The sequence below is a fragment of the Ornithodoros turicata genome, chromosome 10 (genome assembly GCF_037126465.1).
Source record: "Ornithodoros turicata isolate Travis chromosome 10, ASM3712646v1, whole genome shotgun sequence".
NCBI lineage: Eukaryota > Metazoa > Arthropoda > Arachnida > Ixodida > Argasidae > Ornithodoros > Ornithodoros turicata.
Window position 1 is genome coordinate 3941028 of NC_088210.1, and position 15251 is coordinate 3956278.

A 15251-nucleotide genomic window follows, 5' to 3' on the forward strand; every position below is an offset into this window, starting at 1 on the left:
CGAACAGAAATGTAAAATTCGGCTTTCCGAGGGCACCTCCACCTTAAGACTTTCTGAGTACCTGGCCGTGCTTTTGGGCTTCGAATCGCGTACCGTGTTCACGGGGGAGGAGGAGGATGCCACGAGCTCCGTCGAGGCACTCCTGGAACCCCCGTTTCACAACATTATCGTCTACACAGATATCGTGGAACCCACGTACGTGGGGAGCGGGAAAAAAACGTTATTAAAAATACTACACTTTTATTACGAGAAAGACAAGCATATCGTCACCTACACGTTAGATAACATCCAGTATTTTAACCTGTCACAATTCGAAATTCCCTCAGTGACGATCGTCCTCGCGGACGAAACGGGAAGACGTTTGCCATTGTGGTCCAAAGGCAGAACCAATCTAACATTGCATTTCAAATATGTACCGTAATTCCCCCAAAATAATTCCCATGTACACGGGACCCCTTTTCCAACGCGGGGGCGGTGTGTTGGGCAACATATCCAAGTTTATCGTTCCCCTCTGGCAGCAAAGAAAACCGATCGCCAAGAGAACGTTGAAGCGCTTGGCGCGGAATTTGGCCGATGGCGAAGGAATATCGCGCGCAGTAAAAAAGACGGCCATAGCAACGGGGAGAGACGTGCTGGATTCTATAGAGGGCTCTGGAAGCAACAATGGGAAGAAACGCCACAAAAGACAACAAAAGGCGCCGACACACGATGCACCTGCAGATATCTTTGGTACACCGTGAAAGTGACACATCCGCTGTGCGCGCTCCGTCCATCATGACGTCAACGAAAGGGAAAATACAGACGCCGATCAGTCTAACGAGTGATGTGATGATATTCGAACCCCCTTCCATTCAATACTTCACTTCCTTACTTATCCATACTTCCTTCACGGTGTGGAAGATACTTTGTACCAACTTTTTTATCTGGTCAACAGAGTAAATAATTCCGTGATCGAGTTTTGTATTCGAAATTTACAAAGGGCACACTTGGATCTCTACGGCAGTTTCGTGTCTTTGACCTCGCGCATTGTTCGCGACGACGGGGGAGAAATGGACGAGAAAGATGTCGCTTTCTCAATAAACCATCTGTTGAGCGGCATGTTTAAGACGGTCACCGTTTATGCGAACAACAAGCTCGTCAGTTCCAACGAGTTGTACGCCTACAGGAGTATTTTGGACGTCGTGATTCATTCCACGCCCATGGCGCAAGAAACAAGTCATGGAAGATGTGATAAAAAACTGCTTCGAAAAGGAGGAGCCGCGAAACGATTTCATTATCGCTGCATTTCAATACATCAGCGCAGGTCACACATAAACGTAGATCCAATTCACAAAATATACTCGATGTTTCCCGTAGCCATACAGAAAAACTATCACATTATTTTATTGTCATAGCAGCCGGGCACTACAAATGGAAAGGCCATACTTTAATTTTATAAGCTTTTTAGCTCATAACGTTGTAAAACACAAACTCCACACGAAAGGTCATTTTCGAGTTTTAAGTAAATTTCGAGTGCTCGTCAAAGTGAGCGAGCTAAAGCTTGCGTATTGTGAAATTACACATTCTACAACACTGATCGTAAATTGCAACACCTGTTCAAATTCTAAACTCTTGCTGATATGTGGTAGTCACCACTTCTCCTGAATGCGAATCGATAAATTTTAGCATTTAAGCCACAATCAAATATCTTCTATAGTATGTGTGACTATATGCACAACTTTTTAATCTACATCTTTAAAAAAAATGCAAGAAATAGCGTGCAGTTTTGACTTTGAAAATTTAAAGAAGAAAATGATCTTTTGTGTGGAGTTTTCGTTTTTGCTACCATTTAATAATTTGGACTTTATCTACATGTTCAATAACAATATCGCATCTGTACAAACTTATTTGACTTGTCAACCACTTTGACAAAAAATTTCTGTTTCAAGGAAAGGATTCGAAAAGATAGTGATCCTCACGTATAATATCGACATCATTTGCGCTGCACAATAAAATATATCGCCTTTGAACTATCTTATCTGACCTCTAGAGCGCCCTGTTTGCTGGACGAAGGAATATAGCCCCCAACCTTTTGAGTGACAAAGCATATGCAGGCCTTGGCCATATAGATAGAGACATAAAGTCTCCCGGATTTGAACAAAAAGAGATGAAAACAGTCCATATTTTCTACGTCTTAGGTACCTAAATCAAGGTTTGTAGTGTTTGTTAAAATGAAAATTGTTTGTTGGTCGATTTTATGATGGTTCAATGATAGATTATTTTCCTCTGTTGTTGTTTACATGTCGCCGCTTAGAGCGTTAAGTCTGTGCCATATTGTAATATTTATCCCTTTGATAGATTGATTAGCTATTATTTCTCTATGTGTTGGATGGTGTGCAGGTTTGGCTTTCTATTAATTGTAGCTGTTGAATGTGTTGTTTCTCGTTATTTCCTTACGTCTATGCTGTTCACTTAATAAGAAATTGATTAATTAAAAGTTGTGTAATGTTGGAATTGCGCTCAAAATGTTATAACAGATATTCACACTATTGCACTGATGGTTCTCATGTGTAGGACTTTTTATAATAAAACTTCTAATTTCATTGTAATCATATTGATTAAGAATATCTTCTTTGTAGTGGCATAGATTTTATTTCCTCTTGTGTTCTTGTCGTTCGTGTTCCGTGGTCTTCCATACATCTATCAGCACCTGTCTTCAACAAATCAGTGCAGGTATCATCAGAGCTGGTTGTTGGCTAGGAGCGTGCTATGTGGTGAAGTTCATTTTTAATATATTTTCTGTGTTGGATTCATAAAACAAAGTAATGTTTGCAGAGTCTCTTAGAATAAAAATTGTATAGTGTTCGATTAGACTATGTCACGAGGATGATTTTATGATAGTTAAAATGATAGATTATTCTACTCCTCTGTTGTTTTGATTAACCAATGTTGTGTTATAGATTTTATTTCCTCTTGTGTTCGTGGCCCAATGTCTTCAAGGGTCTGTGCTGTTCACATTTAATTATATACAACTATCAGAACTTCCCGCTATTGCACTGATGGTTCTCACGTATAGGAATATTACACTTTTTATAATACAACTTGTAATTTTGTTTGTAATCATACTGATTAAGAATATCTTCTTTGATTAAATGCGGTGTCCATTTCTCGTTTTGATATGGTATTGTGTAGCTATTATTTCCCTACCTGTTGGAGAATACGTCAGTTAGGTTCTTTATTAATGTTATGTGTTGATTCAAATTATTTCCTTATGTCTGCACTATTCACTTCATAAGAAACTGACTAATTAAATTTGTGTCATATTGGAATATTAAACTTAGCTTCCATATTGTGCTCGAAATTACTTACATCTATCAGGTTCTCACATCTCAGACTTTTTTACAATAAAACTTGCAATTTTGATTGTAATCGTATTGATTAAGAACATCTTCTTTGATTAAAATGTGCTACTCCTTCTGATTCATTGAAAACTTGTGTGTATGATTACAGTTAATAAAAAATATTGTGTTTGATCTCTGATACCTATTCAATGCTATTGCATGATGCCTGTAATAAGTATATTCTCTGTTACGTGTATTGTATTGTGTTCCTTCTGCTTCAGGTTTTTTGGCTGGGTTTCTCTTCACCACACAGAGTCACAGCATAATTCCTTGCACTATTGATTTTAATAAATATATTTTCACTTGTACTTTTGTGAATGGCTATCCTTTGCATGTAAACAGCCTACTGCACACCTGTTGTAGCTGAAAAAAAATTACGATTAAAGTCGGCACAGATTGAAAAATGACGAAAGAAGTCGGCCCAGGCTGAAAAATATGAGCGGGTAAGCGCGCACGCAGCCCTGCGGCCACGCGCCGCCCACCAGTAAGCGCCTCTACCCGAGCGCCGCCTGTCGCGCACAGGAAAAACTCGCGAAAAAAGTCGTCGCGGACGCGACGGTGGCTCCGCCCTGGTGGAGGTGCCGGCGTTTCGCCACGTCCCTATACTACTGTCCCTGCTAAATGTTAACATATGTTTAAAAAAAAATATATATATATATATATCACTTTTTCAGAGATGAAATCAATTGCAATATAGCATACGGTGAAGGCAGTCTTGGGAAAAGTTACTTTCAAAAGTAACTAAGTTACAGTTACCCTGTGAAAATTGTAACTAGTTAGTGTTACGGCTACTAGTTACAGTTACGGTTACTTTAGAATTTTTCCAAGCAACGAATGAGATCAACGGGGTTTATTGCGTACATTGAAGTTACGCTATTTACATATATTACACTTCGGCAACTTGTCGTAGGTGTGACGACAATTGTGAAGTACAAGGAAGGTAACCAAAGGCTACTGTGCTGGTCGCTCTCCTTGCAAGAATTTAACTTCGACGTTCCAACACTACGTGCCGGACTGCCTTTTCAGATCTCCGTCGACGGACGTATGTTTCAGAGTGCTGCAAGCAACTGACTCTTCAACCGAAACATTAGGTCGGGACCAACATGCCGATAGTTTTTGCAAGAGTATACCCCAAGAACACACGCGGTCCTCAGGATGTCCTCAAAGTGTCATCACGTCCTCGTCCGTGATGGGATGAACGGAGGAGGTCCACAGGCTGTCGCCATAGGAGCTTCCAGTCATTGTCATTTGTGTATATCCTGGTGCCGTCAACCGGAGGACAAGCACAGGAGAAGTAAATTATTTTAATACTGCGTTGGTGAATTTTAATAGCTGCTAGAGCTAGCCAGTAATCAACTTCCCGATTTATTTCTCATTGCCCAATACAATCAAAAAAGGAGTGCTCATGCATAAATTAAAAAAAACGAAGAAAAATATAAAAAGAGATATAGGGGCGCAAATACTGATCGTCGGATTTTAAAGGAATCCGTCCATGTGCAGAGTTTGACGTGCACTAAAATACAGTTTGCTAGACCTTTTACTGCGGTTTTGTTGCATGAGTGTCCGCAAAGGGTCCCTGGCAGGAGGTTGCGCGGAGCATTTTATTTCCGAAGAGACAAAAAATAATAGCGTTTCACTGCTCAAGCTTCACTTACAATGCATGCATCAAACCAAAGCAGTAAGAAACACGGACACTATCTTGATAGCGATTTAATGCTCCAAGGAATTTCCCACTTCATTGTTGGTTATGTGCGAAATCAAGTTAAACTGAGATACCTCACCCTTTGTTTTGACTGAGATGCGAAGAGGACTCCCGAATCTACTGAAGTTCGGAAGACAAGCAATAACTTGTATCTGTTCTGTCTTGGAAAGGAAATGCTGCTGCATCATATACCTTTCTAAGTGGTTTCGCAGGGACCTAGGGGCCTTTTATATACATCTCTTTTTTTTTTGCCTTTTAAACTGTGACACTCATTGCTCGTGAGGAGAAATACGCTGAACGAAATACAGATGAGAAACCACGAATGGTAGCTGGTGACCGAGGTTGAAAATATATAAAAAAAACACACACACGCTGACTGGGTGCTGCAAATGTGCCCTCACTTCCCAAAATAAATAATTCACTAAGGTATCTGCTTGCTCCCAGAACTGTACTAGCCACGTCATTTGGTAGCTCCCATAGGAGGTCCTGAGGATATGACGGGGAGTCTCACTTTGTCACATTTCTAACAAATTGAGAACCTGGTAGGGAAGTCCTGGGGATGTTATCCCTGTCCGCTGATGACTTTCCTCCGACGTACCCAGGAGGTCATTGTGTTCTTGGGGTACTTGATCTCCTCAACGGCCGTTCTGGTACTAGAAAGCAACAACGGCGGGCCCTCAATAAATTCATGACAACGTGATCTACAGAGTGGATCAGGGACCTTTTCACAAACGTTTTTTTGATTAGTCTGCCACAAAGCAAAGTTGATCACGTACTTCAGGAATTTCATTCTTTCTTTGCTTTATTTATTTTCACTTAAACCGTGATGGAGGCTAAAGCGAAAAGCTAAGAGTGCTTCGCTTGACAAGGCTCCAGACCTCTTAAATACAGCGCAGACTGCTGATACAAAGCAAATACAACCGTAATTTGAGATAAGAAAACCATATATGGAACACAGCGCGCACACGCACGCAAGGAACACAAGAAGATCTGTATACCATCCAGCGTACAAGAAAAACACAAGAAAAACAATGCCGGTACACCATAAACATCAAAAGTATGTAATAAAGAAAGAACACGACCAGGGAAAAATAAATTTTGGTTTAATATCCGCGGTAAAACTACAGACATACTTTGGTCACCATACCCAGTACGCTTGAATGGTATTAACCATGCGACGTCGCTCCTCGTAGGGTATGTCTTCGTTTCCGGTGCGAGGTTCGCCATAGACAAGAAATCCTTGTTTCCATTCTTTAGTACTGTCCTATATGTCTGAAGGCATCCATACTCAAGGAGATTTACAACAGGTACGATGCTGAACTGCTTGAAAATCCCTTCGACAGAGCAATGACGAGAACATTTTCCAATCGCCCGCATGAAACGCTTTTGTATGTTGTACAACGACGATATGTTTGCTACAGTTGCAGTACCCCATACCAAGTATGAATAGTTTATAACCGAGAAAAACAGGGTGTTGTACAACAATAACTTGATTCCCTGTGGGAGGGTATAACTGAGTTTAAAAACCTGGCCAGTCAATCTCGCAAGTTTGGTCAAAACGTGGTCAACTTGGGCATTCCACGACAAGTTCTTGTGAAAATAAACCCCTAGAAATTTGATGCGGTCCACGAGTTCAGTAGGCAAGGAGTTTAGCTGAAGGCCGCCTCTAATATGAAGTGATTTATTTTTTTGCACGAAACATGACTGCTTTACTTTTCTTTGGGTTTATCTGAGGTAAGTCGTCTTCCGCCTACCGACATATCTTTTCGAGGACAAGGTTTCCTCGTTCAATTAACAGATTTTCACGGGGGGAAGTACGGAGCACACATGGGTATCCGAAGAATATACGAAGCCATTCGTACCAAGTATTATTTGCCAAAGATGCTTAGCAACGTCAAGAGCTTTGTATTTCATTGTGATTTGTGTCAAAGGTACAAGCTCTCTACGTTTCCATCCGGCCTACTACAACCGGTGCCGCTACATGCTCCTGTTCACACAGTGGGCCTGGACATCATTGGTCCATTTAGATCATCTCGAGAATATAAACACAATTGTACTATAATAGTAAATGTACATAATAGTAAAAATACATAATAATAAATGTACAATTGTATTGTACATTTTGCGGCACGCTATCACCGCTGATCTTCTCTCCAACGAGCTTTCGTCTCATCAAGTGTGCGGTGGCACCGATGCAGTTCCTGTTACCATTGAAAGCACGCTGTTTTAACACTAGCCTGCTTCCTGCACGTTCAGATTATTGGAATACCTGTTCAAAGCAGTCCAGCAGTCGGCTGTGCAGAAGACGGCAGAAACCTTCCCAAACCTCTCACCACGTGATTGCTTCATGTCGTCGTAAGCACTGTTCAGCAGGGCACAAGAGCGTTTCGCCCTATTACTGTTCTTGAAGGCTGGAGTACCTCAATAATGCGACTAAACTACTCGTTCTCCACAACAGAAAAGCACTGCATGCTCCCCACAACGAAATTTAAAACAGTCCCGTATATTTGTCTCTGAGATACTGTGGGCGACGTGGCTATCAGTTACACCAATTTCTTCCGTTTAGCCTCAGTGTTGGTTGCCTTTCGCCATCAGAAGCTTTACGCTTCTGCTGTGCAACGCGGTGCAGATCAGGATGCTTCCTCTGAAAAACCGTTAGGTAACCTACTAATGCCGGCAAAATGTTCACAATACAAGGTAACTCACTTCCAGGAGCTTCAACAAGTTGGCTTGCTGCATGAATAAGTTTTCTTGCGCGTCTTGCAACGAACTTTGACGTTGACGTCCGTAGAGGATACCAAATCAAGTGTACCCTCATACATTGGCCAAGGAACCTTCAGGGCATCTTCCATGTTGCCCGTCGGAACACCGGCCACTTCAAAATGTCATCAAGTGGCTCGTTGTAACAAATATTTTACAGGCCCTTAGCACCCCATTAAATCTGCTGTACCCCGTGCGAGAGTACCACGCATAACCTTGCGCACTTCCCTCGCACCCCTTCAGTAGCCTCCAATCGAGGTCAAACACCCAAGGAGGAGCACATGGCACATGTCTGCTTTTGAGTGCTTCCGCGGGTAGCTGCATCAACAGAGATTCGTTGTGTGCGTCACCGCTTCTATTTCTTTTCTTTTTTTCGTCGCTTTGGAACATTCTGGTTTCCCCCACATTCACAATGTGTTTTTGTCGTGTAACCCACCATAGTATAACCGCCGCTGAGGCCAATGGCGCTTCGAAAGAAATGCGAAAGGGGTAAAATTATCATGAAAATATACAGTTTCGAAATAAAGTAACTAGATGCAGAGAAAAGTAACTAGTTGCAGTTACCAGTCACGTTTTCGTGACAAGTAACTAGTTACAGTTACAAGTTCCATTTTTGTAACTAGTTACTGTAACTGGTTGCTTGTAACTACGTTACTTCCCAAGACTGGGTGAATTGCATTCCTTTGGAGGGCATTAGCAGACTCCTAAGGCAATGACTAAATTAACTTTCAATGATTAACCTTTTAATTACAAAAGCTACCAAGGTGTCGCAATGAGAACATCTGTTCATTTCGGTCACCTGATACAGCAGGTGTTTCCAGAACAAAAATCTGTTCGATAGATTCGAAAAAAAGAGAAAATCGCGAAGAAACACCGTTTTTTCAGGTGTTGGATACTTGTTTGCAGCTTTGTAGACGCGTTTATTTATTTGGTATAATGCACCGAGGTGACAACCCAGCGTACCCGTATAGATCTCCAACATGTCGCATTTGAAAATGAAAATGGACTGTTCTGCCTTACTCACCTTTTGTAATTGCTTTGGCGACTTCATTCTCAGCCATATTATTTCTACTTAGGCGCACTGGAAGCAAATTTCTCTTGACTTCAGTACTCTGAACACCAATGTAGAACTTCGTGACTGCAGGAGCGTCTTCCTTTTTGTCTTTTACGTTCAGTGCTGCCGTGCCATTAACTGTGGCGTCAGGGACAAAAAGAAGAAAGATTTCCAACTTGGTTGATATTGACTCCGTGCATGTTTCGCCGTAAAACATGAAATCCCTCAACTCTGAAAGCAGACTTATACTTCTTGTTCAAGCAGGACACGTTGGATTTGCTTTGCGTGCCGGTGCCGTCACTTTCATTCGTCAAACAGATATATGTCGGCACAGTTCCTTTAAAAGTCGGCCCAGGACAGGCATTCCCCAAGGGTCTTTCCCCAAGCCTTGCCGCTGCCCACATCTGTGAGGCAGTCAACGGCGAGCCTCTTCCCCATCACCAAAACCATTTCACTTGTGGTGGGTGGGATTTCGTCGTGCAGTATCGGCACTGCCTGAGCTGCGATGGTGCCGCTGCTCAGTACATTGCTCCTAAGTGTATCCACGACGTCCTCGGCAATCCCACCAACATCTAAAAGAATGCCAGCAATAAAAACAGTGCGGAAATGCGACATAAGGTACTGCATACCAACGTTGAAGCTGGAATGGGCAAAAATTTGGAAGGGAGCGTTATCCGTTACCGACGGAGATGTAAAGGAGCATGGAAATGGTCGGAATAAAATATGACGGGAGAAGTGAAAGTTAAAAGGACTATGAAATGATTTTTTCTCGTTCTCATCAGAAAGAAAACCTTTTTCCGAGTCTAGAACCAAAATTTTACCTTCGTCATGCGAGGAGTATTCTCGGGAGCGAATTTAAACGGAGCGGCGAAGGGAGAACAGCTGGCGCCGCGCCGTGGCGAGCTGCCGAGGGGAGACACAGCGGGTAACTTGACGGGATCACGGTCGGCTCGGCAACACGTCATCGTGGCGTGTTGCCGAGCCTAAGGATCCCGCCAGGAGCATGCGCCGTAGGATCCCACGTATGCGTTCATCGGGAGTGGAAATCTCCATGACGGCAGCTTCCGCGCGATGGTCGCAGTCTATCGTAGTCGCATAGTCGCATCCTGTGGTTTTCGTCGACATGCCGAGACGATGTTGGATAGTTGGTTGCCCTAATTTACGTCAATATTCGCCTGGTATCCAATGTCTCATGCTTACCAGCGACGAGACGGACAGCACGAAGCAATCGGACCGCCGGAATGGAAAGACGATGTGGTGCCATCGACTGCTCGTGTTTGTAGCTGACATTTGCATGATCGAATTTACGAAGGGTACGCTGAATCTCTTCAACGTACTGGATAACGAGCTCAGTGTCTTCTGTATCAAGGTGTAGCACCGTCACAATACCTGTCCACACCGGGGAAAGAACATCCACGTAAACGGCGCAAAGGTGTGAGTATTTTTCGTTACTGGGGCTAACAAAGGTCTCTCAGTCCGTGTGGTTCAAATGCTATCATAGATTTCAGGATTGTGTGAATGGGTTAATTCTCATCTGCGTGACTCTGAACCTTGCCGCAGCTTACAGCAGAGAGAGAGAGTAAAAAAAAAGAAAATAGAAGTTACCGAATCTAGTCCCTAAACTCAGGTCGTGCACTGTTGATAAAAGTTCACTTCGTTTAGCATGATCATAAAAACCAAATTCAAGAGAATATTTAAATAATATGTTGAACATACGTATACGTTCTTTTCTCTGCACTCATCTGCTTTCATGTTTACAGGTGACTTCTTCAGCGGAGCCTGAAACCCCTTAGGTGAGACAGCATGATCATTGTAACCCACAATTCAGAGCAGACAAATGCTGTGCACCCTCTTTCCATATTCCTCTTTAATGCAGTGTCTTGCCTACCATTCGGGCTCTGTATATGGTTCACAAGTTTTTGTACCTTTTTTGTTATTTGATTTACAGTTTGCTTTATCATGTGCACAAATATGATGTTCAGGGGGACATTTTCTTGTTTACACTTCTTATCTTATAATCATTGCTCAGTTAGATTACATCATTGGCATTCACCGGAACTGGGGTTGTATACTGTCATTTTCTTCTCTCCAATCAGGGCAGCCCATGTGTATGGCAGCTGAAGTCTTTCACCAGGGTAACATGCCAGAACAACTCTGCAGGTCACCTCTAAATTAAAGGAACCTACATTTGATGCACTATGTCCTCATGAGATTTTGTTCCTGCGACAACTCTGCGCTTTGTTTCACATTACAAAAAAATAAGCCTACCAACCAATATCATACCAGTGGTGTACTGCTGTGTTCAACCACTTCAACTTGCCCTGGGCATCCTGCAAGGCCGTGCAGCTACTTCAGCCCTTATTTGCTGGTAACACTGGTGTCAGTACAGTTGTTAGATGAGCTGTGTGACAGTGTAAAATAGAACATATGCTGTGTTCTATTAAAAATAAAAAAAATGCATGTATAGCATATAATGTGTATATGTAGATATTAGGTCTTAGTTATTGTACTATTTGAGCTAAATGTGGATATTTCAGCTGTTTGAGCCTGATGCCCTCGTCCTTGACGCACGTACAAGTGTGCACGCTCACACCCTCGGAGGAGCCTGCATAGCGAGGACTGTGTCCCGGTGGCAAATTGAACAGTTCTTTCACAAAGAAAGCAGATTTCCGCCAGAAGACGAACAAGCAGTTTACTTGATATAGTACCAATTACTTGTCGTTTTTCTAATTGCAAAATATTGGGCATGCTACGTCAGTACTGGGGTTTTTTGCTTCTTTCCAGTTACCTCAACTGGTGACTTCAAGCTTACGTAACAAAATAATATAAGAGGGCAATGAAGCAGGCGAACTAGTGTCGTGAGATTGTGTCACCCAGTCTTAGGGTAATGGATGTATTACACAGTATTGGAAACCTGGTTGAACAATAAATATGTTAAACGACGAACACTTATCAGAAATAAATACGATGTGCAGAATGCTCTTACACAATACGCTACAGCTGAGTTTTTGTGGGCATGGTGATTGGCAATGCTAAATGTTCAGATTTATGACGTGCTCAACATTGAATACAGGATACGTGATCTTAGGCAAACAAGATGTCGATCGTGTCGATCGTCATACAATGCAAGGTGCAAGATACAGACTCAGTGACCGAATGGTGACACTGGTCACTGAGTCTTTAGGAAAGCAACTTCAGAGATTAGTTGCCGCAGGTTACAAACTTGACACCCTGCTTATGCACCTTTGTTCCTTACTTCTGCCTCAGCCATCTACTCCTCCTGTACCCACGGTGCGGAATAAGGTAGTTGTACTCCGCTTTATCCACAACATTTCCCATGCACTAGGTAAGGTTATTTCTACAGGGGGTGGCTGCGTCACCTTACTGTCAGGAATAAGCTCTCCTCCCTCACCACCTTCATTCGTCCTGGTCTACGTGGCCTTTGTAGCACTCGACATACTCAGTCGTTTGTCCCTTGTAAGAAACACGTGGCTTATCGCACTCCTTTCAATTGCGGTGTCTTTTATGTGGGGCAAACGAAGAGATACACTAATGAAAGCCTCAAAGCGCATGTGTCGAATGTTAAAAATAATGTTTTTTTCCTCGGAAATTGCTAAGCATGCTTCATCCTCAAACGGTTGTGTGGGTTTGTGGTCCCAAACAACAATTGTACATATTATCAAGGATGAAGCTTGTCGTCTTCTTTTAGAAGCTTCTACTATCGCCCACACTTCTCGTTGTATTCGTCTGCCTTCTGTGACATTGGCCCCTTCGCTTTGTGACCTACTTCTTCCCGCCTAGTTCTTGGTTCAATAAAAATTGTTATTGCTGGTCTGAGCCTCGTCCTGTCTTGTTGCTGTTCCGTCCTCGTCCTTCCTGAAGCTCAAGGAAAATGTTACCTTCTACATCTGCACACCAGCTCGTTTGCCTCCTTCTGTTATGTTCAACGTGTGCTCTTCTTGACAAAACTTTTTATGGAGTTACAGCCCAAGCTCCGTCAGCTCTTGTTTCGATTTTGAAACACGAATGTCCCGGAGACTGGTGAGTGATGCTGCTAAACAAACATTCATGTTAAAACAGAGCGCTTCTTCTTGGTTACAAATGCATATTCATGAAGACGCGGCGCAGTGACCACTGTTTTCATTTGAAGAGGTGGTCGACTATCGTGACTTCTCCGTGTGTGGTCAACACTGTGTGCTCAGAACCGCATGGACACTGGCATCTCCGAGGCGAAAGAGCGGACCGATGAATGCATAGCTGTGCGCTTACCAGTCACTGATACCAGGACGGCAACACCTCCACAAGCGCAACAACATAGATACCAAAGTAAAGTAGTAGAGTTCATCTGCTCGCGATCTGCGGGAAACCCTGGCCAAATAAGCGTTTCCGTTTTTTTAGTGGTCATATGCGGCATGCAACAATGGCACAAGGAATCAATCTACAACTGACAGGAATGTATTTAGTCGTATCACATATATGCTGCACACACAGGCATAATACTGTTCACTAAGTAGGGATACCTCAGCACAATCGGAACGGAAAGCACAACCGCGTACGATCCACCTCAACCCTAGCCGTCACGGCAACACAGAGGCCCCTAGCCGCACCTTTGACACTGCCCGCAGTCTTCATTTATGCAAAACGTACGGGACAAATCATATAAGAACGCAAGTGAATGTCAAACGCAAATAAATAGCAGCAGCGTCTCAGTCGGTAAGGCGCCATGATTCTGGAGCTAGCAGACTATTGTTGTTCTGGCGGGGAGCGGACGCTTCCGGCAGCCAATGAACTGCTGGGCCACACACGCCAGACTCGGCGTGGTGGAGACTGTCGCCACGGAGCGCATTCTTGCAACAAATTTTTTCAGGAAATTCGCGCTTTTCAAAGGAAATATTTTGCGTGAGAAGCTTATGAAGGCTGTACGTTCATAGCAAGCGGTGAAAAATATGTGTTCCAATTGATTTCCATGCTCCTTTAATGACAGCAACTGAAGCAGTCGAGGCTGCGGAGACCGTGATGTTGTCAAACACGATGGTAACGACTGATTCACGAGGCGCTATCTCACGCATCGATCGCCACTCTGAGAAGTATTGTTTCACAGGAGAGACCCGACACCGACAGATACCAACTTGCAACTACTCTGTGTACCGCGGGTCTGTTTCATGTAAGCACACATGTTGCACATATCTTTCGTTGGTGCTACTTGGAGATGTGTCTTGTGATCAGTGATGAGTAGTACTTGGACCACTGAGTATTTAGGTAATACTTTCGTGGGTGCTTTTACTTTACTTCAAATGATCGTGCTGAATAATACTTTCTACTCTACGTGAATTTTGATCCCATTTTGGTCTGAATGCCCACACCCGGATCAGACAATCGATGCGTCGTCCATGTGAGCACCATCCGCGTCTAAAACCTTTTGCTCCCACACCCATCCACCCGAGAGCAAAATATGAGCATTCAACTCTTCAGGACGCGGAGGTAATGCGAAACTGTGGTGACAGTATATAATTACCAACCATTTCGGCGTTGATACGAGTGCTACAATGGAACCACAGTTACTTGCCGTGTTACCGCAACATTATTACACAGATACACAGTGAGTTTAGATCGCAGTGCAAATACGTAACTGCCACCGCGGTCCAGCGTCCAGCGTCCGCGAGGTTCAAACAAGCTCTGAGCGGTGCCGTGTGATCTTGCTAGTGTCTGCCGCCCTTTTCTTCGTCGCCACGCTGGTGGAAGGATGTCAACCAATTTGCGGCAAGTGTCGGTTCCTTTAAACCTGTGCTACTTCTATTTTTTCGTGCCATATACTCGAATTCATCAACTGCGCGCGCACGACTGTAATTTGAACAATGTGGAGGTCGGATCGCTCAGTCCGATACAACGTCAGTGCTCGCTTGAATGAAAGCCTACTTGCTTTAGCTTGTGCCAGTAAAGGAGGCCCAAATGTCTCGAACACACGTTACAACCGTTCTCCACAGCCTCCAGAACGTGAGGAGATCGTGCAGGAAAATTCCGGGACGTCTTCAGCCGGCAGGCCTAGTGAGAGCGGAGAGATCGCATTTCGAAGTGCTTTTGAAAGTGCTGCTGACTTCTCGTCCCGGGAAGAACTAAACGGTGACACTGACGTGGGAGAGACGAGGTTTATAGCAGAAAATCTGCGCGAATGGAGCGTAAAGTCTTGAATTACACAACAATCGATCACAAACATGTTGCTAATACTGCGTTCGCATTCATGTTTGGCGGATCTCCCAGCGTGATGTCTATACTGATATTGAATATTTGCTCTCTGTGACTAATCGCATGCTAATTTTCTCTCTCGTGACCGTAGATTTCCAAACAAACTTCACAA

The 15251-nt window shown here is 43.4% G+C and overlaps 1 protein-coding gene across 5 annotated transcripts in view; it reads right to left on the reverse strand.

Annotated features, from left to right (window-relative positions):
* LOC135370720 (uncharacterized) overlaps positions 1–8991 on the reverse strand; it is a 73966-nt gene extending 64975 nt beyond the window's left edge. For 4 of the 5 annotated variants that reach the window (XM_064604534.1, XM_064604531.1, XM_064604533.1 and 1 more), the window contains exon 1: positions 8867–8991. In XM_064604534.1, coding sequence (XP_064460604.1) covers positions 8867–8903 — 37 coding nt within the window. In that variant the 5' untranslated portion in view covers positions 8904–8991. Of the gene's footprint in view, positions 1–7351; positions 8310–8866 lie in introns of all 5 variants that reach the window. The other variant, XM_064604532.1, reaches the window with a different exon arrangement.
* Between the last annotated feature and the right edge of the window lie 6260 nt (positions 8992–15251).